Source organism: Podarcis vaucheri (assembly GCF_965113315.1).
Source record: "Podarcis vaucheri genome assembly, chromosome: 5".
Taxonomy (NCBI): Eukaryota; Metazoa; Chordata; class Lepidosauria; order Squamata; family Lacertidae; genus Podarcis; species Podarcis vaucheri.
This window is the reverse complement of record NC_138763.1, coordinates 98,937,181-98,959,454: the sequence shown is the minus strand read 5'-3', so window position 1 is coordinate 98,959,454 and position 22,274 is coordinate 98,937,181. Positions and strand designations below refer to the sequence as shown.

Genomic DNA, 22,274 nt, shown 5'->3' with positions numbered 1-22,274 from the left:
CGCAAAGCGTGTTCTCCCTAACAGAGAGCACGTGTTGCGGTTGGGGAAACAGGCCACCCTACAGTGACTCGGCAAATTGTTAGCAACCCAAGCACTAAAGGGTTAATTGGGTTGCTGGGGAGTTCTAATTTGGCAATTTGGAGGAGGGGCCAGAGGCTATAAATACAGGGGCCAGACGAGGGAACGTCCTCTTGGCCGTTTTGAACCGGATCACCCGCCCTCCCTCCCTTTTATCAGGGTGGTTTTGATTGCTTGACCTTGCTATGCCTGTCATGGGGTCGTTCGCCTTTGAGCGGGGGCCTGGTAGGAATTTTGCCATTTGGCTGATTGGCTGGTGCCATTTGGTTTTCGCCTACTGCGTAGCAAATCGTCACAACTTGTAAGGTTGGCGGTTAGGCATTGGTTAAATGGTGCTTGGAGGGGTAAGTGCCTACCCCTCCAAATGATGCGAATGGGAATTCCGTTAAAGGAAATCCAGGGGCTTGCCATTTTTTCGTCCTTGTCCCCGGAGTCGGACTTGGGCCGGGCAAGCCCCACCGGAACATGAGGGTGAGAGGTGTTAGTCTGATTCCCAGCTTCATTCTCACCCAATACTTGTTTCCCACACTGGCTTCCGTTGGTGTCCGGAAGGCCAGCTCTGTCCCCGAGGGCAAGGACAGATAGTCATAACCAGTGCCTAAGCAACCACTCACATATTTTGTATTTGAATAAAGTTGTGGCCAAAATTATGCCAAAAACCTTAAACAAAAATTGAAGTGTGAAGTGTGAGTTATTTGGGGGGTGGCTTGTGGGACTCAACACGCAAAAGGGACGTGGGTGGCGCTGTGGGTTAAACCACAGAGCCTAGGACTTGCCGATCAGAAGGTCAGCGGTTCGAATCCCTGCAACGGGGTGAGCTCCCATTGCTTGGTCCCAGCTCCTGCCAACCTAGCAGTTCAAAAGCATGTAAAAGTGTAAGTAGATAAATAGGTACCGCTCCAGTGGGGAGGTAAATGGCATTTTCGTGCGCTGCTCTGGTTTCGCCAGCAGCAGCTTAGTCATGCTGGCCACATGACCCGGAAGGTGTACGCCGGCTCCCTCGGCGATTAAAGCGAGATGAGCGCTGCAACCCCAGAGTCGGCCACGACTGGACCTAATGGTCAGGAGTCCCTTTACCTTTACCTACTCATGTAAAAATACGCTGATTCCCGGACCGTCCGCTGGCCGGATTGAGAAGGTGATTGGGCCGCATCCGGCCCCTGGGCCTTAGTTTGTCTACCCATGCCTAAATCATTCTTCACTGACCTGGTACCTTCCAGATGCAATGAACTACAAATCCCGTCAGCCCCTTTACTAACCCCTCTTGAAAATAGTCTACTGTGGGTTCTGGACCACTTTTTCTTTTCATTTTCAGGAGAAGTGATTGACTTCACAGTTCAGCATGCCGTTTCTGAAGCCAACGGAGGAAGGCCCAATGCTTCCAAGATAGCTGTGATCATTGTATCTGCCCCATCACAAGATTCCGTGGAGGCTGCTGTATATTCTGCAAGAGTCAATAGTAAATATTCTGCCACTATTTTTATTTTTACAGTACGAGGGTATTTTGGAAAGTAACTCCATTTTTTAAAATAAGCCCTGGGAATTGTTGTTGTTAATAGAACCACATAAGTGTGGATATGTTGGGACAAAAGAATGTCTGGCAGAAAAATGATTAAGAGTTCCTTTTCCCTCTACATTTTCTCTATTGCAAAGTACCCCTTTCTGAGACCAGAGGCTTTGCAACATTGAAAACATGCAAATAAATCCCACTCCCTGAATGTCACAGCACACATTGGTCTCACTCCCAAGCACAGCCTTCCCCTTCCTGGCTGTTTCCAGATACTTTACATTCAGACCCTCCAAGTGTCCCTATTTTGCAGGGACAGTCCCACATTTACAGAAGCTGTCCTGGTTTCTAATGCCTTGCTTTACCTTCGGACATCCTATTTTCATTGGAGAAATGTTGGAGGGTATGGAGTTGCGTGTGAAGACCCCCCAAGCCACCCCCCCAAATAAAGACACAATAGACACAGAATTTAGTTTTAGGTTTTTGGCATTATTTTTTGGCATCTTTATTGATTACAGCATGTGAGTAGTCGCTTAGGCATTGGTTCCAGACTACCTGAACCTGCACAGTGGCAGGAACAGGACTGACATTGGGCACCACCATATGTTAGTAAGGGAAAGCATCCTGGGGGAGCGAGAAGCTGGCTTTGATGTCACAACTCACCCCAGGTGCTCCCAGGGGCTCTGGCATGGCCCTAGCCGCTTGACAGGGTTCGGACAAAAGCAAGGCGAGCCCCTGGATTCCTTTAACGGAATTCCCTAGCAGCAGCGATAGAGGGGCAGGCACAGCCAACCACGTCCCCTCCCCCAAACATTGAACCAGTGCCTAACCCCCAACCTTACAAAGTTGTGACGATTTGCTACACAGTAGGCAAAAAACAAATGGCAACAGCCAATCAGTCAAATGGCAAAATTCCTAACGGGCCACTGTTCCAAGACAGACGACCCCTAGACAGGCATAGCAAGGCCAAAGAACAGCCCTAAATATAGGGTGGGAGGGCAGGTTATCCGATGCACATCGCGAGAAAGAGAAGCTCTCCAGCTACGTCCAGCCTCTTAAATAGCCCCTTGGCAGCCAGTAGACACCCAAACCAGCCAAATTTCAGCCCCAGGAACCGAGGGGCAACCAATGGTGTGTTGTGGCTATCCAAACAGTCCTGCTCCACAACAGGGAGGCAGTTTATGGTGATCTGACCGCAACACATGCCCTCCATGGAGGACACGGTTTATCTGACCCCATGCCATCTGAAGGCTGCACTGTATAGGGAAGTTTTTAAATGTTTAATGTTTTATTATAAATGTTTATATATATTGCAAGCAGTTCAGAGTGGCTGGGGCAACCCAGTCAGATGAGTGGGGAATAATAATAATAATAATAATAATAATAATAATAATAATAATAAGTTAAAGAACTTCCAATGAAGCAAGTCCACCACCTTCTAAGGGTGTATTTCAATATGTCAAACTTTTCCTTAGGGGTAGCATTGCTTCCCATTGGAGTTGGAGACAGATACGAGAAGGCACAACTGAGGACTTTAGCTGGGCCATCTGCCCCTGACAGGGTAATCGAGCTACAACGCTTTGATGACCTTCCAACTCTGCTGGCATCGGGTGATACATTTTCCAGGAAACTTTGCACAGGTGAGCTTCAGAAAAACAAACCAAAAGAAAACAACATCACCACAACAAGATATATGAGGTGCACTCTTTGCTTCTTTAATGGCTGCCATTATTCTCAGAAATTGTCACTCTCTTTTCATAAGCTAGAGGATCCTACTTTGTAGACGTTCTTCAAGTATGCCAGTTCATCACATAGTGAGAGATGAAGAACAAAACTTGTTAAGAAGAAATGGAGACTATGGGCTACGCATTGCCAACTCCCACCCCCACTCCCACCCTGGTTATTTATCTGCTTTGTAGCTTAAAACAAGTTTTTCAGAAAGCGAGAAACTTAGAAAGGTCCCGAGTCCAGTATAGGGTCAAGTTGGATGTGAATAGGGCCACCACTGGTAAGGGTGGACAAATCTGTTCTGTCTTAGTCTGTGGGCATCTTGAGGTCCATCCCATTCTGCTCCTTGGTAGGTTTTTTAGGATGATTCCATGACCATAAAAAAGGGAATCAACAGGGTTACACTTTCCATCCCTGTGCTGACCTACCATTCCTATTTAAGAAGGAAGAGGCTATATAGTCATTGGTTAGAATATATTTCGGGCTAATTTTCTTCTGAAGCTTGTATTTTATTTTATTTTTACAATACTTTTTATTGAATTTTGTGGCTATATCAAAATTGAGAACATAATAAAACTAAGAGGAGCAAAACTTAAAACCCACAAAGGATGATTCCTCAGGATACTACAGCAACAATAACATATGTTGTGACACGTGGGCGATGCTGAAGCCCGTATTTTTTGAACCCACAGTTTAGTAGTCCTTAGCACCCTGCGTAAATGAGATACAATATTCTAAATGTGTAATGATTGCTTCTCTTTCAGAGCCTGTCTTAGAGTGCATAGATGAGGATGGGAATGTGAGGGCAGTAAGTAGATGCAGTATATGTTTATATTTACATTATATTTACATTTACATAACTTAAAGATACTATGTGGATGTCCAACTAATCAAATCAGCCTGCAAAGCCACTTGTCTTGGAGAACGTCTCTAGATGACTTCTGTTTTATGGGACTGGGTGTGCGGAAGCCTTTTAGGTTGATGGTGCTCAACCATGGATCGAGAGCTTATTATTATAGACTAATATATCAGAACTGCCAACATTAAGCAAAACAGGGGAGTGGTGAATGGATAGCCCCATCCCAAACATGGTGCCACCTAATGTGGCCCTTTCTTACCTGATATTTCTAGTCAATTTTAATCAAGGTGTAGTACAAGGGACGATCTACTGTTTCACTCCTGATGTTTTCATGTTGGAAGAAGTAAGAGAGATCCTATGCTTTACTGTCATGTTTCTCTTTTGGATTTTGTACGATTATGCATGAACTCATATACTCTCATCGTAAAGTCCTTGCATAGGACCAAGTACCATTCTCCTCAAGCGCTGTATTCCATCATATTAATAGTTTCACATTTTGGCATGTCTTTCTTGCAGACAATCCAGTCAGAGTTAAAGACAACTAAGTCCCATTGATCTTGGTGGAGCAAATATATATACATTAAGGTTACCAGACATCTCCGTTTCCCAGGGACAGTCCCCAGATTTACAAATCAGTCCCCTGACAAAATCCATCTATTTCTTACGAAGTTGAAAAGTGTCCTCGGATTCATTGAAAAAAATCTGGTAACCTTAATATACATGCTTAATTCTCCTATTGAAATCAGTGGGTGTTTATAACACTGACCTTGGCTGGTTCACGTCCAAGTGTTTCTCTACATCATTCATATTTTTGCACACATAAAAAAAAAAACTCCTGTTCCTTTCTTTTATTTAATTGTCCAAGGCTATTTTAGCAGCCAAAGGAGAGTATCATCTTGCTTGCTAGATTTAGACTGTAGATCAGTCTGGTGGCTACTTACCAAATGCTCTTCAATTGTTATCATTTAAACATAGAATCCTATTTTAACTTCAGTATGTCGTTTTTGCTCAGCCTGGTGACAAATGGACATTGCTGGATCAATGTCACACTGTGACATGCTTCCCGGGTGGCCGCACAGCTCTGGAGAGCCATGGAATTAATTGTGAGAAGATGCCCAGACCAACATGTCGCAACAGTCTCCCTGCTATTAAAGTAGAGGAAACATGCGGCTGCCGTTGGGTGTGTCCATGTGAGTAGGTTGTTCTGCTGCCTTTTCCTCCTCCCTCAGGTGTGATCGGTACTTGACAGAGTGAATGAGGGCAGTTTAAGAAACAGGCAGGAGAGTTTCAGCTTACCTGACCTTAACACATAGAGCGAAGCAACACATCTTTACAAATGATCAGTTAAATTAGACTCTGTACGTCTATAAGTAGAGGATACGTGTGAAAGCAGGTAGCCTGGAAGAAGGCTGAAAGTGGCGCTAGGAAGGCGTGGGTTGGCAGGTCGAAAACTGCTCACTTTCAGGAGCCGGGCTGCAGACAGCAGCTTTCTCTCAACCATTGCCAGCTGGCTACTCTTGCCATCTGTAATTGTGGTACTAAAGCGCAGTAGAGGACTGGCACAGTGGGATAGAGAGCAAGGCACCAGAATCCAACCGCTCAGTTTCCCCTGTTGCTTTGCCTGTCAACAAAGAGAAGATTCAGGGAGGTAGCCGTGTTGGTCTGACGCAGTCGAAATAAATAAATAAACAAATTAAATAATTGCCCAGTAGCACCTTAAAGAGCGACTAAGTTTGTTCTGGGTATAAGCTTTTGTGTGCATGCACACTTCTTCAGATACCTTCAGAGAGGCTATTTGAAGAAGTGTACATGCACACGAAAGTGTATACAGTAATAGCTCCGCAAACATCCGCCTCGTCTAGCGTCCATTCCGGTGAACGTCTGCAGCAAACCCAGAAGCGCCAGAACGGGTTACTTCTGGGTTTGCCGCTTGTGCATGTGCAGAAGCAAAAACTGCTCCATGCATGTGCGCAGACGCAGCACTTTGCCTTGCGTCCTTTTTGGCTAGCAGCCGGGGCTCTGGAACGGATCCCAGTCGCAAAACAAGGTACGACTGTACCCAGAACAAACTTAGTTGGTCTCTAAGGTGCTCCTGGACAATTTTTTATTTTTTTATTTATTTCTACAAAGAGAAGGTTTGCTTAAAATGATCAGGTTCCCTGATGGTCGTTTTTGTTTTCTTCCTGCCGCTTCACAGGCACATGCATGGGAAGCTCAACTAGGCATATTGTCACCTTCGATGGACTGGATTTCAAGCTGACAGGCAATTGTTCCTACACATTGTTTGAAGACAAAGAACATGATATTGAGGTTGTTCTTCGCAACAGGCCTTGCAGTTTAACCCCAAGATTCAATTGCATGAATGCCATGGCGATCACATACCAGGGCTTGTCTGTGCTGCTCTTCAGCAACATGACGGTAAGCCATTGTAGTGGGAATAATGCTTGACTGGGGACTAGATAAGCAGCTTAGAGTTGTGGTATAGGCCAATGAAAAAGAAATGAGCCTGGGGATGGTGTTCAACTAAGGTTTACTCAAGGTAGACCCATTGAAATTAATGGACCTAGTCACATTCCTTCATGCCACTGGGTCTACTTAGGGTATACTTTAGCTGAATACAACCTTGAATCTTGCAGCTGGCTAGGAGGAACCTTGGAAGATCTCCACCATATTGAAATAAAATGGCAGTTGGTTTCCAAACATTTGATGAAGAGCATAGCCCTCCACTTGGAAAGCCTAGTGCCAAAACAATACCTCAAGAGGCAGCTGAACCTAAGCCAAAAAAACGGGTAAAGTCACCCAAAGTGACATTTCGGTTGACCATCTTGATTCAAAATGGCAGCCAGTGTTCCAACAAACACCACTACCCCCACTTCCAGAACACCCTTGCCAAATTTAGCTGTGATCTCTTGAGAGCTGGCCTAACCTATGGAGAACAAAGAGATGGACAGACAGACAAATCATTTTCCAAAATATATAGTATATGTAAAAACCAGTTCCCAGTGTTCCATCTCTTTCCAGTGTCACCCAAAGCAGAACCCGGGACTGAGCTATGCTTACAAGAGAAGTCTTGTTTCTCAGCGGCTGAAACCAGGGCCATCTTTTCCTAGGGGTGTGGGGCACCCGGGTGCCGAATTCTGGGGGGCGCTACCTGTTATGAAATAATAATTTTGATCAAGCTAGAAAAACAAAATACATATATACCTAGGTATTACCGAAATGTATACCTACTGTTTCACTAAAGGGCATTTGGCTTTGTGCGCTCATTTACCAAAGATGCACTGCACCAGCAGCGGTGCTTGCCATTCACAACAGTGGCGTTTGACTCAGCGATGACGCTTGTTATTCTGAACAGCGCTGCGTGCACAAAATTAAATCTTACATTATGTTACAAACTGTATTGAGCTGCTACGCGTCAGCTGCGTCAGCGGCACCTTTGACACAACTGATGTTTCTCCTAAGTAGGTGCCTAAACAATACTTAGAAGTTTAAGTGTGGTTGTGTTGTATACTTCAGTATAAGTGTATTGTAAATAAATGAGCAAATAAAAAAGTTTGTTTCTTTTTCCTCCCTTCTTTCACAAACAAGAGATAAGGCGTAAGCGTAGTGTCTGACATAAGCATAATAAAAGTTAATTTGGGGTCTGAACTAAATTTGGGGGTGCTGGGCGGATCTTTGCACCCCAGTGGCGCATATGCTAAAGACTGCACTGGCTGAGATCTTGGGGGAGTAGAGAATGTATAGCCCCCATCCCAAATGTGGTGGCCACCTAATGTAGCCCTTTCCTGTTCCCCCCAAATGAGTCAGTCATTTACCTTAATCATCCAGTGCTTTACCAGTTGCACTGGTTCCTGGTGGAGTATAGGGTCAGGTTCAAGCTGCTGGTCTTGACCTTTAAAGCCCTTTGTGGCTTAGGGCCCTCATATTTACGGGACAGCCTCTCCTGGTATGCCCCGCAGAGGACCTTAAGGTCCATGAATAACCATAGTTTAGAGGTCCCAGGCTCTAAGGAAGTCAGACTATCCTTCACCAGGGCCAGGGCCTTTTCAGTGATGGCTCCAACGTGGTGGAATGCTCTGTCCCATGAGACCAGGGCCCTTCAGGATTTAACCTCCTTCTGACAGGCCTATAAGACAGAGCTATTTCGCCTGGCCTTTAATTTGAATTCAGCCTGATCTTTTATTTCCCTTCTCTTCCCTCCCTCTCCCCTTTTATGAAGATTACCCGCTCTGAGACCCCACAGCTAATTCTCCCCTGGCCTCCTCGCTGACCCAAGTAGGACCAATTCAGCCAGCTAGCCCTGGGGATTATTCTAATGCTTATTTCCCCTAAATTGATTTCTGAATTTTGAATTTTATTGTTATGCATGTTTTTATACTGTATTTTATGCTGCTTTTACAATTAAGTGTTTTAAATTTGTGGTTAGCCGCCCTTAGCCCAGTTTTTGAACCGGGAAGAGCGGGGTATAAATAAAAAAATATTATTATTATTATTATTATTATTATTATTATTATTAATCGTCTACATTACCCTCAAAGCAATTCACAACAATGCATGGAAACAACAAGAAGCTTTTCTCAATTTTTTCCAAACAGGTTGCTGTGAATGGCAAAACAACTAATGTTCCTTATGCCGACGGTCATGTTGCAGTCAATGTCTATGGAGCAATAATGCACGAAATCCGGTTCTCTCTTCTGGGTCACATCCTCTCCTTCACTCCAAGCAACAATGAATTTACCTTACAACTTAGCCCAAAGAGCTTCGCTTCAGAAACGCATGGCCTTTGTGGTATGTTAGAAAATTTGCACTTTGGGTGGTTTTCAGGTAGTTATCCGGTAAGGGTTTTTAGTGTTATAAATGGTGGGTGAGCAAATCATATCAACTCAGCACGGGCTTTTCCAGGGGAAGCACTGGGGCAAAACAAGAACAACAAGAATTGATTATTTATATACCGCCTATCTGACTGGATTGCCCCAGCCACTCTGGGCAGCTCCCGACAAAGATAATAAAAACACAACACAACATCAGAACAAAAAACACTCGGACATGCAGCTTCAAAGCCCAGACCTTTGCCTAGAAGTCTGGATGAGTCCTCTCTAGAAATAGTGTGCATTGGAGCTGGCATAAACCAACTCTCGCCATTCTCAAAAACCACCTAGGAACTTTTGATTAGAATTGTGTCTGCCGCTCACCTAAAGTACAGAAAATGTGTAGGGGGCGTAGCATTAGGTGAAGCAAATTTGAAGGGTCCTCTTCAGGTGAAATGGCTGTAGCAATTTTGAGATGGGCCTAACATAGTTTTGGTAGGATTAGCAAATGTTTTCAAGTATGGGTCTTACACATATTCTAAGCTCAGTTCGCTGTTGGAGATAAATAACTTCTAAAGCTAAGATATTATAAAATTCTCTTCTGTGCCTCTCCTGTAGGGATCTGTGACCAAAACAGTGGCAATGACTTGGTGTTAAGAAATGGCTCCTTTACATCCGACAGCAGCCTCTTCATTGAAGAATGGACAGTGAAGCAGCCAGGGGAGATCTGTGAGGTGAACAGAGCTGGCCAATGCGTTGGCCATGCCACGCCAAAGTGCAGCATCTTGCTGTCTCCTCAGTTTTATGAATGTCACCAAATCATCCCTCCAAACTTGTACTATGCAGCTTGTGAAGAAAACAACTGCTATGGTGATGAAATCTGTGAGATCATATCTTCCTACGCACACCTCTGCAGGATGCAAAGGATCTGTGTGGATTGGAGATCTCCAGAGTTTTGTGGTAAGGATTTCACTGCTTCTTATAGAAATACAATCTTCAGTAATCCAACTTGGTCTTTGAGCTGCCTCAAATTTCAGAACACAATATTTAAGCCTTGGAGGTGGGGGTGGGGAAGAGAAGGTTGGCCATTCCCCCTCCCCCCCCCCGCCTTGACTACCAGCAAAGACAACATAGTCACATGTATGATAGACACACAGGTGTGAAATGTATACCTTTTAATTTAGACTGTTGTCCTCCCTGCTTATAACTTATTTTGATTTTGCTGCCTCTCAACAGTAACCATGCAAATATGTCTACAAGTTCATAAGCAGGGTGTGAAGAAAGTAGCCCTCCGCTCTGGTTTCTTCCCAGCTTTTGATATTCAGAGAAATACTACTTTGGACATGGAGGCTGGTTTTGTTTTGTTTCTATTATTAAACCATCCTCACTAATAGCTGTGGTTAGATTGGATGTTTACACTGACTGTGGTAGCTCCTTTACAAAGATGACTAAGGGTGAAAATAAATACAATTAAATACATGCAATTAACCGTGGTGAGAATTGCTCTTTGAAATTCAGTTGGAGGTTTGGTAAGCCACACCTAGATTCGGATCCTCCCACACTTTCTCTTTGCTGGGGCAGAGAGAGCTACATTTTTCTCGAGTTGACCCTTCCCCTTCCCTCTCCAATGGAGTCGACCATCGTGGGCTCTCCAGTCTTGATTGGGACCTACACCTATTGCCAATCAACTTCATTGGGTTATTCTGAATCCTATTATTATGAGGAAAGGAGAATGCTCTCTGTTCACTCTTCCCATCTCACTCATATTTTGCTGTCCCTAGCATATCCAGCCTCTTTATGTTTCAACCTTTTCTCATAGAGAGGGTGCTCCAACCCTTTGCTCAGTTTTGCGGACTTATGTGGGAAATACATGTGATTGCCACTGGCAGTGGCAAAGCTTCATGCTCTGGCACCGGGGGGTGGAGAGCAGGAGGGAGCAGGGCTGGCGCGCATCCCGGGGGTGTGGCACGCCACCTGCGGGGGCATGGCGGCCAGCGCGGGCAGGGGAGGCAGCCGCGATGGCACCCCACCAGGATCACGCTGCCACGGGCAGTGCACTCCCCCTGCACTCCTCTTCCTCCGCTAGTGGCCATTGGTAGTCTAATTTGACACCAAGCTCTCCTTTCTAAGGCTAGAAGATGGTTGTTGAGCTTTCGCCCCGGAAAGTTGAAAACGGCTGGTCGTGGTATCATCTCACATTTGCTCTAGGGGGGGTGAGCCAGGAAATGTAACGAACCTTTCCTCTTCAGAGGTAGCATACCTTGGAATACTTAAGGGAGGACAGTTGTCCATGCTTTATTTATTGACTTCTCAGAGACGTATTTCATTGTTGGAAACAGGATGATTGACTAAGTGGACCTGTGATCTTGCAAGACTCTTCTTATGTTCCAGTTTCAAAAATCCATTTGGTCTGAGCAGGTCTTAAGTATTTCCGGCGCCGTGGTGCAAAGATCCCTCCGGTGCCCCGCCCCCCATTTCCCAGAGTTGCCAACCTTTTTACGGCACTGCCAGAAGCTTTGCAGGGCTGGAGGAGGTGGGCAGCGGCTCCAGCGGGGAAGAGGCAGAGACGGAGGCTCCGGGTGGGGTGCTGCTTCAGCGAGGTGGGCAAGGGCATGAGCTGATGCCGGGAGGCGCCACGCCCAGCCTCCACCTCTTCCCTGGCACCCTCCAGAACTTGGCACCCCGGCACCCCGCGCCACCTGCCTCAATGGGCAAGACGTCCCTGGACTTAAGATGCCAGTAAATAAAAAGTGCCTATCTTCAACGGGAAATTAAGTGTCTTTTACATCACTTTCAGTTTTCTTAAAAACAATAGGCTGTCTCCAAGACAAATCTTGGATATGAATTTTGAATATGCCATGACTCTCCTGTCTACTGTTAACTCCCACTGCTCTGCTGATCTGCCCTCTTTCTCCCTAGAAGGACACGGTGAAAGGTGTTCTCCTGTACAGCATTGCTCTTTTCCCTCTCACTCTTTATAATATTCCTCTGTTACTCAGCCACACAAGCCTGCACATAAAATAACCACTGCCTGAAAGGTTGGTGCAACCACAACAAAAGGTGCAGTCTAGTCTCCACCTTGGAAGTATATGAAGAAGGCATCTCTCTGTGTTTTGGGTGGTTTCATTTGTCCTGCAGAGAAGAAATTGAAAGCGAATTTAGGCAGAATGAAATAGATTTCAGTTCTTAGAGAACTGCACAAGACGTATTTGAGAAGACACTGTTATTGTAGCCTAGTGTTTTCAGAAACTACCTACTGCAAATACTCCATAAGGAATAATCTGAGGAGAGAGAGAGAGAGAGAGGGGGGGGGGAGAGAGGGAGAGAGAAAGCACTGCCTGCCATTTCCTGGATTTAGTGAGAAAGCCAGTTTTCCCGTCATAGCATCCAAGGCTCAGGCATTTTAATAACCTCTCTGAATTCCTCAGATTCTCAGCTTGTGACATAGCCACATACAGCCAAAGAACTCCCCAATTTAACTACCAGTTCGCATAAAGTAGTCTTTGGTGTATTAACAATGGCATCTTCTTTCCCTGTTTCTTAGGAGCAGGTGCATGTCTTAGGGTGGCCAGGAATAGCATTGTCAATTACAAGGACATTGTGCAGAATACACAAATGACTCAGTGGACAGCATTGCTTAATCACTGTAACACTGCAGACCAATAAAAATACGTATAGGTTTACCAAACCTAATTTAACCTACTTCTGCAGATCTCTGTTTGAGAACTAGTTAATTCCTGGAGCTGCAATGTAATTCTTCATGGAGCTTCCCCCAGGTTGCGGTGCTGCTGTTGCATTTGTTGTCACACCCCTTAAGGCCAGGGAGAAGAAGGGATCTTAAAGGTGGGTGGGTAGATGGAAAGCAGGGGTTCACAACTGTCCTTATTCATAAGGCAAATGGTTTGTTGTTGTTTAGTTGTTTAGTCGTGTCCGACTCTTCGTGACCCCATGGACCAGAGCACGCCAGGCACTCCTGTCTTCCACTGCCTCCCGCAGTTTGGTCAGACTCATGCTGGTAGCTTCACAAACACTGTCCAACCATCTCATCCTCTGTCGTCCCCTTCTCCTTGTGCCCTCCATCTTCCCCAACATCAGGGTCTTTTCCAGGGAGTCTTCTCTTCTCATGAGGTGGCCAAAGTATTGGAGCCTCAGCTTCAGGATCTGTCCTTCCAATGAGCACTCAGGGCTGATTTCCTTCAGAATGGATAGGTTTGATCTTCTTGCAGTCCATGGGACTCTCAAGAGTCTCCTCCAGCACCATAATACAAAAGCATCAATTTTTTGGTGATCAGCCTTCTTTATGGTCCAGCTCTCACTTCCATACATCACTACTGGGAAAACCATAGCTTTAACTATACGGCCCTTTGCTGGCAAGGTGATGCCTCTGCTTTTTAAGATGCTGTCTATGTTTGTCATTGCTTTTCTCCCAAGAAGCAGGCGTCTTTTAATTTCGTGGCTGCTCTCACCATCTGCAGTGATCATGGAGCCCAAGAAAGTAAAATCTCTCACTGCCTCCATTTCTTCCCCTTCTATTTGCCTGGAGGTGATGGGACCAGTGGCCATGATCTTTGTTTTTTTTTTATGTTGAGCTTCAAACCATATTTTGCGCTCTCCTCTTTCACCCTCATTAAAAGGTTCTTTAATTCCTCCTTACTTTCTGCCATCAAGGTTGTGTCATCTGCATATCTGAGGTTGTTGATATTTCTTCCGGCAATCTTAATTCTGGCTAGGGATTCATCCAGCCCAGGCTTTCGCATGATGAATTCTGCATATAAGTTAAATAAGCAGGGAGACAATATACAGCCTTGTCGTACTCTTTTCCCAATTTTGAACCAATCAGTTGTTCCATATCCAGTTCCAACTGTAGCTTCTTGTCCCACATAGAGATTTCTCAGGAGACAGATGAGGTGATCAGGCACTCCCATTTCTTTAAGAACTTGCCATAGTTTGCTGTGGTCGACACAGTCAAAGGCTTTTGCATAGTCAATGAAGCAGAAGTAGATGTCTTTCTGGAACTCTCTAGCTTTCTCCATAATCCAGCGCATGTTTGCAATTTGGCCTCTGGTTCCTCTGCCTCTTCTAAATCCAGCTTGCACTTCTGGGAGTTCTCGGTCTACATGCTGCTTGAGCCTTCCTTGTAGAATTTTAAGCATAACCTTGCTAGCGTGTGAAATGAGTGCAATTGTGCGGTAGTTGGAACATTCTTTGGCACTGCCCTTCTTTGGGATTGGGATGTAGACTGATCTTCAAATGGTTTACTTTACAACATTTCTCTGGGTGTCCTGATATTAGGGCTACCTGGGCTTGAACGAGAAACTATATGGGCTGTATCTGGAACCTGTATCTGGGACCGTGTTTGTGCAGGACTTGGAGATCTCTTTTGAACAGGAGCCGGTGATGCTGGCTTCAACAACTGGTCAGCAGCATGAAGCCTGTGTACTGACCAGGCCTGTCATTCTGCCCTTGTCTGGTCAACAGGCCAGTAACTTTTGCCTGTTGCACTTCAGGTTCTAGCCCCTTGATTCTTCAGCTCCAGCCACTGACCACAGGGTTTCTGAGCTAGAGAACATAGCACCCAGGTTCAGATTTAGGATCACCTGCCGTCCCCTCTCGGCCCTGATTCGTGAGTTTGACAATGATTGGACCTCTGGTGTTGATTTGCAGTGGATTTTTCAGCTAGCTGTTCCATTTTCCATTGCCTCCCTCAAAAGTTGGGCAATGTGCAAATTGTATCTCCTCTTTCCCACCAGCCTAATTTCTACACTGGCCCATTCTTAAAAGTAAAGGGACCCCTGACAGTTAAGTCCAGTCGCGAACGACTCTGGGGTTGCAGTGCTTTAAAGGCCAAGGGAGCCGGCCTTTGTCCACTCCGCAGACAGTTTTTCTGGGTCATGACTAAGCCGCTTCTGGCGCAACAGAACAGCAGCACCAGAGCAGCACACGGAAACGCCATTTACCTTCCCACCAGAGCGGTACCTATTAATCTACTTGCACTTTTTGACATGCTTTCGAACTGCTAAGTTGGCAGGAGCTGGGACCAAGAAACGGGAGCTCACCCCGTTGTGGGGATTCAAACCGCTGACCTTTAGATCAGCAAGCCCAAGAGGCTCAGTGGTTTAGACCACAGCACCACCCGCAGCCCATTGTTATTGACTCATAATGTGAAGGTTGCCCAATCTCTGAGCCTCTCTGCTTAAATGTTGATTGTGCTGAGAGCCAACTGATCTTCTCTAATCCTTTTCTGAAGTCTGTCGATCACATTTTGTGTTGGAATCCACTTTGGGACCACATCTGAAGTGAAAAGCAGTCTACAACTTTAATAAATGAATATAAAATTAAATAGTTTTATAGTGAATTGATAAGTTAAGCTAAGTGTGCATTGTGTTGGGAAATAGTTACGGTATGTCATGCTAAATCTACTGTCAGTCAGTTTCATTGGTTGACACTAAGTTACAATATTGGTGGGGGGAAGGGAATCTCTCGCGTACTGTTCATAATTTTGTTTTCTAAACAGACTGATATATCTGAACAGCTCACTGTGGGAAGTAATACTATTACTTTTAATATAATTTTGTTTAAACTTTTATTTATTTCATAAAATATATATACCGCTTGATAATAAAAAACCTCAAAGCAGTTTACGTTTTGATAATGCAATAAAACAGAGAAAAATTCACAACCCTACTTTAAAACATAATAAAGAAAAAAAATTACCTCAACTTTCTGAACATCTGGGAAGGCTTGTCTAAACAGGAATGTTTTTAGCAGGTGCCGAAAAGAGTAGAGTGAAGGCACCTGCTTCATCTCAATTGGCAGGAAGTTCCAAAGTTGTAGGCGCTGCCACAAGAAATGATCAAGTTTTTACAAGTGCAGAAAACAGGTATTATGTGGCATCTGTGGCAGTTCCAATTCTGCCGACTGAAGCGGTCCAGTGGGCACATGTGGGGCAAGGCGAGATGATAGGTGTTAAGTTGTGGGTGAACATATCAGAAGACACAGCGATTCTTCAAACAGCTCTTGTTTATTCACAGGCCAGGAGAGAACTGAACTGAAGGGTTCAGTCAGCCTGCTTATATAGAGCTCCAGTACAACGTAACTGTAACAACTTTCTAAAACTATCCAATCACTGAACGTCACTTTCGATCCCTTATTTGCATAACTATCTACAGTATCCCCCTGCTGGCCCAGGGTGAGAACTTCAGTACATAACAATAGGTAAACTGGTTTGAAGAATTTTCCATGCAAATAATAATAATAATAATAATAATAATTTATTATTTGTACCCCGCCCATCTGGCTGGGTTTCCCCAGCCACTCTGGGCGGCTTCCACAGAAACCAAAAAAACATTAAAATATCATACATTAAAAGCTTCCCTGAATAGGGCCGCCTTAAGATGTTTTCTGAATGTCAGGTAGTTTTCCATCACCTTGACATCCGATGGGAGGGCATTCCACAGGGCGGGCGCCACCACCGAAAAGGCCCTCTGCCTGGTTCCCTGTAGCTTCGCTTCTCGCAATGAGGGAACCGCCAGAAGGCCCTCGGCGCTGGACCTCAGTGTCCGGGCAGAACGATGGGGGTGGAGACGCTCCTTCACTTTGAACTTGAATAGTAACACTTTGAACTTGGCCCGGCAGCAAATGAGCAAGCAGTGCAGATCTCTGAGCATGGGTCTTATATACTGACAAGGCCTCACTCCTGCCAGCAGTTGTGCTGCAGCAGTCTGCACCAACTGCATCTTCTGGATCCAGCACAAGGAAAGCCCCACATGAGAGGCTTTATGCCTCCATTTTGATGCAAGCGTTACAAATAATACCTCTGACTTTTATAGCCATGAACGTATTTTAAGGACCCGATCTGGAGCTAAAAAGAAAGCAATGTTGCTGCGCAATTAAGTAAATACAAAAGTATGATGTAACCTATGAGCATCATGCCTTGCAACGAACAAGTTGCAGATGGATGCTGATGGTGTTTAGGAAAATGTTCTCATTTCTGAACATGACCTCACTGTCTGTGGAAAGGAGAGGGCATTGTAAAACTAAAAATAAATTAATCCTTGGCTAGTTACTTGTAGTAATGGATGTGAACAAGCAATGCATGCCTGCAGCAAGAAATAGCCAGGGAATACATTTACAGTCCACCTGCCACCCGACCCCAAAGGCACAGCTTTCATAAGGTCCAAATTATATATGCTATGGGGTGAGATGAGCCTACCTGTAGGGACTCGGGTGGCACTGTGGTCTAAACCACTGAGCCTCTTGGGCTTGCCAATCAGAAGGTCAGTGGTTCGAATCCCCATGACAAGGTGAGCTCCCGTTGCTCTATCCCAGCTCCTGCCAACCTAGCAGTTCGAAAGCACACGAGTGCAAGTAGATAAATAGATACCACTCTGGTAGGAAGGTAAACGGTGTTTCCGTTCACTCTGGCTTCCATCACGGTGTTGTGTTGCACCAGAAGCGGTTTAGTCATGCTGGCCACATGACCCGGAAAGCTGTCTGCAGACAAACGCCAGCTCCCTTGGCCTGAAAGCGAGATGAGCTCCACAACCCCATAGTTGCCTCTGACTGGACTTAACCGTCCAGGGGTCCTTTACCTTTCTCTTTCCCTTGTATATAGTTGACAAATGTGTGACACGACATGGTGTTACGCCACCCTTTTCCAATGACTGCTCTGTTCTAAGGTTTTATTGGGCTATGATGGGGGAAAGGGGGGTAGGGGGTAGGGAAGGAGAACTTGGGGGGGGGGGTTGGAGAAGCAAAATGTTCTTTCATCCAAAGGAGGTGGTAACAGGATTCTTGCGCTCAGCTCATGGTGCACCAGTGCCAATGGCAGCCACCATGATGACAGCAATGACTTTCCACCATGACCCTCCCTGGGTTACACATAATTTTGTTTCATTCTTGAATAGCCGGTGATGATCCTGTCCAGTGTATGAAAGAATGATACATGGGATAGGAAAAGTTCTGGGTTATGTTTGTGCTGAAGTCTCATAAAACTTGTAATAGTCACTTAAATAAATGAGAGAGCAGGCTCAGCAGCTACAAAGCCAACTTTCTGGCAGGGCTTTTGATAAAGATGTCTCTGTGATATATATTTTTTCCCGTTTTAAGATGCTACAAGGGTAACACCTTCATTAAAGTCCGCTGCAGTTGCTTTACTAATATCATTCAAGCACAAACGTGAACATATTTTAAACACACTGCAGGTCGATCGAGGGCCCCGTCTTTGAATCTTTCTTGCATAGTATATCCCACGAGACGGATTGAGATGTCAAAGACCCTTTGCAGCCACCTGCCAAAATGCAAAGGCAGAAGGAGAAGGGAGAACAAAGTTTGTCTGATGACCTGAATTGTCACAGTGATGTGCAGCCTGAAAAGTTAACTGCGGCACCTTGGAGCAGTCTCTGACTTGGAGTGCCACAAAATTTTAATTTTGCCCAAATTTCCACTTTTGCCATTTTGAACTCTTAAGTATCAAAGTCTTCTTTAAATGCCAATTCTGCATTCAAAATTTGAGTGCTTTAGATTTGTTGGTATGCATTGATTTCACTTCTCTTAAATTTGAGCTACCGTATTTTTTGCCCTATAGGACACACTTTCCCCCCGCCAAGAATGAAGGGGAACTGTTTGTGCGTCCTATGGGGCGAATGCAGGCTTTCACTGAAGCCTGGAGAGTGAGAGGGGTCGGTGAGCACCAACCCCTCTCGCTCTCCAGGCTTCAGGAAGCTATCCGCAAGCCTTGGGAGCCCACGGGAGTTCCTGTGGGGCTCCCAAGGCTTCCACACAGCAGCAGAGCGCCCCCCGCGCCAGGCAGACATCCGCAGCGTGGGGAGCCCTGCAGGAGTTCCCCGCAGGGCTCCCCACTCTGCAGATAGCAGCCTGCCGCCCGGTGGACAGGGCACCCTGAAACAGAGCGCCCCTCGCGCCGGGCAGACATCGGCCAGCCCCACAAACTCGGGGGACAGCAGGGAGGCGCAGCGCCGCCATCCCGCTGTTCCTCGACCTGGTTCTGTTTCCCCTACCTGCTTTTGGGGGGGAAATAAAGGGGGAAATTTTCCTTTATTTCCCCCCCCCCAAAAAAAAACCAGGTGCGTCCTATGGGACGGAGCGTCCTATGGAACGAAAAATATGGTAACCACAATAAAGACTTCAGAAAGTGCCCTTCTTCTTCTCCTTCTCCTTCTCCTTCTGTATTTTAACATTCAATGTGCCCAACTGAAATCTGAAATGGCACTCTTGGCATTTCCCAGCTATGTCAGGAAATGCTTGATATTTCACTATGTTTTTATATATGCTGTAAGCCGCCCAGAGTGGCTGGGGAAACCCAGCTAGATGGGTGGGGTATAAATAATAAAATTATTATTAATAATATTTATTTATCAAATTGAATTGAATTGCAGTTAACTTAGATTTTTCTGCCCCTAGTCCAAGCATTCAGGATGGATTTAAGATTGACTGTTTTTATTTTGTATTGCATCTGCATTGCAGACAAATAATAATTTTTATTTATTTGTTTACTTACCATTTCGTTTATTTCCTTGTGTCTGGTGTTCTTAACAGCTATGGAATGTCCAGTCTCAATGAGGTATGGCTACTGTCAAGGAGGCTGCATAAAGCACTGTGGGAATGGTACCAACACAGAAATCTGCATGGATTATCCCACAGAAGGCTGTTTCTGCCCACAGGGACAAGTGACCCTGGATGGCAGGTGTGTTCACGAAGAAGAATGCACCCAGTGCATCAGTGAGGATGGGACACGCTACCAGGTAGATCTCTAGTTATTGCGTAGCGCTTCTGAATCTTGGCTAGCTCTTACGGATGTTTTCCAGGGAGATCGTTCTTAGGTTCCAGCTGACTTAAGGACATCCATGTTACTCCAACTCTCTGCTCTCCATTCTGCCTTTGTGCTTCTAACCACCCACAAGTCAAGAGAGGGAGGTGCAAGAACCACCTGCTTTGTTCTCCTTAACTCACCAGGAAGCTAGCTATATTTCAAGAATTAGAAGGGGGCCTGGGCATTCAGCCTAACTGCCCCTGCCCCCCCCAATGCATAACAATACATTTGCTAAAATAATGTATACTTCTATCATAACCCTCCTCCAAATTAAAGGCAGGTCAGGTATAATGACGTCTGTATCCTTGTGGGTATCATTTATAGCAGGGGTCAGCAAACTTTTTCAGCAGGGGGCCAGTCCACTGTCCCTCAGACCTTGTGGGGGGCCGGACTATATTTTGAAAGAAAATATGAATGAATTCCTATGCCCCACAAATAACCCAGAGATGCATTTTAAATAAAAGCACACATTCTACTCGTGTAAAAACACCAGGCAGGCCCCACAAATAACCCAGAGGTGCATTTTAAATAATAGGGCATATTCTACTCATATAAAAACATGCTGATTCCCAGACCATCCGCGGACTGGATTTAGAAGGCGATTGGGCCACATCCGGCTCCCAGGCCTTTGTTTGCCTACCCTTGATTTATAGCCACTAAAGAAAACACATAACCCTTCAGCTTTCCATTTGCTCTCACACTTTTGTTCCTATACCTCTTGGTTTAAGAGCTCTCTCTTTTCTTCAAATCCAGATACAGCATAGAAACCCCTAAGGGTATTGTCAGGGAACTGCCATCAGAGGCAAGAGGAGAGGTAAGATGCTCCAGTGATACAGGGGAGGGAACTAGCAAGGAGAGAGAGAGAGCTTCCGCTGGGGAAGGAAATCCAGGGGACACCAGGGAGAAAGGGGAGGCTGAGAGTACTGCGGAGGGGAGGCTCCGAGACTCTTCCAGTGAAATCAGCGGAGAGAGCACAGGACCTCCGCTTGGCACGCCCACGCTGCGCAGAAAGCTTCCGCGCAGAGAATCTAGGAGGAGACTTGGAGTCAAGGAACTTTTATGTTGGAGGAAGTTTAGGAGACACCCACTGACGGATTCTGCCAGTGACTGAGACAGCCGCGTTGTAAGGGCTGTCAAACCAGGGAAAGCTTTAGCTATACAACCAGCTTGGAGCAGTTTGCAGTTTACGCACAAGCAACCCCAATTCCCACTACAGGTATCCCAAGAAGAAGAAACTGCAATTAAATTTGCTCCAAGTACATTATTGCAATTTGCAATTGCAAAAACTGCAATTAAATTTGCAATTGCAAAAACTGCAATTAAATTTGCTCCAAGTACATTATTGACAAAAGAAATGAGCGCTGACCATTTAGGGAGGAACGTTTTGGCTTGCCATAGAATCTTTCCCCGTCCGCTGCCGAGTTTCTCCACTCACGAGGAAGGACATAAGGCTCCCCACAGCCAGTCCTGTCCCAGATCTCCAGCATTAAAAGTAAACGCAAAGGACCCCTGACAGTTAAGTCCAGTTGCAGATGATTCTGGGGTTGCGGCACTCATCTCACTTTACTGGCTGAGGGAGCCAGCGTTTGTCCGCAGACAGTTTTTCCGGGTCACGTGGCCAACATGACTATGCTGCTTCTGGGGAAACCAGAGCAGTGCACGGAAACACCCTTTACCTTCCCGCCAGAGTGGTACCTATTTATCTACTTGCACTTGGACATGCTTTCGAACTGCTAGGTTGGCAGGAGCAGGGACTGAGCAACGGGAGCTCACCCCGTCGCGGGGATCCAAACCACCAACCTTTTGATCGGCAAGCCCTAGGCTCTGTGGTTTAGACCACAGCGCCACCCGCATCCATCTCCAGCATTACGAAGGTTAATATGCATAAAACTCCGAAGGACATAAAAGCAGCAGCAGAAGGGTGATGCAATGCACACAAACTTTTTAATAGCCTTGCAAAGGAAGCAGGGTTAGGGCGTCATCGCTTTGCAGCAAATCTCCATCAAATATGGGAGCCACTTTTCTAAGGGCTCATGCTAAGATACTGTTGTAATACTTCAAGTTCCACAACAATGGAGGTAGGGGCAACCACAGTGTGGGCCGAATTTCTGCTGGGATCATAGTTAATAAAAGTACCACTGCCCTGTCATATAGTAGGTGTATGTTCTAGAGTGGATTTAGTCACATCGGGAAGTGGGAGTAACTTAATACCAGGACTGAGAAAGAAAGAAGTAGCCTGAGAACAGGTGGAGTAAGAAAAGCAACTAGGATAGGCTTTTCTCACCTGGGCATTTTTAACAGCTCCTAACCAAGGTGGTGGATGCTCTATATTTGGACCTTCCTGAAATTCCCAGAGTCCATCTAATCCAGGGGTGGGCAACCTAAGGCCCATGGGCCACAAGCAGCCCACAGGGGTCATTTAACCGCCCCTCGAGCTGCCCCCGAACCAAGCCGCCTACTTGG

At 45.7% G+C, this 22,274-nt stretch overlaps 1 protein-coding gene across 1 annotated transcript in view; it reads left to right on the top strand.

The window, feature by feature from the left end:
• VWF (von Willebrand factor) overlaps positions 1 to 22,274 on the top strand; it is a 155,897-nt gene that overhangs the window by 94,757 nt on the left and 38,866 nt on the right. Inside the window, exons 31-38 of the mRNA XM_082222998.1 lie at positions 1,394 to 1,537; positions 3,061 to 3,225; positions 4,078 to 4,121; positions 5,185 to 5,362; positions 6,370 to 6,590; positions 8,768 to 8,960; positions 9,599 to 9,940; positions 19,538 to 19,743. Coding sequence (XP_082079124.1) covers positions 1,394 to 1,537; positions 3,061 to 3,225; positions 4,078 to 4,121; positions 5,185 to 5,362; positions 6,370 to 6,590; positions 8,768 to 8,960; positions 9,599 to 9,940; positions 19,538 to 19,743 — 1,493 coding nt within the window. The remainder of the gene's footprint in view (positions 1 to 1,393; positions 1,538 to 3,060; positions 3,226 to 4,077; positions 4,122 to 5,184; positions 5,363 to 6,369; positions 6,591 to 8,767; positions 8,961 to 9,598; positions 9,941 to 19,537; positions 19,744 to 22,274) is intronic.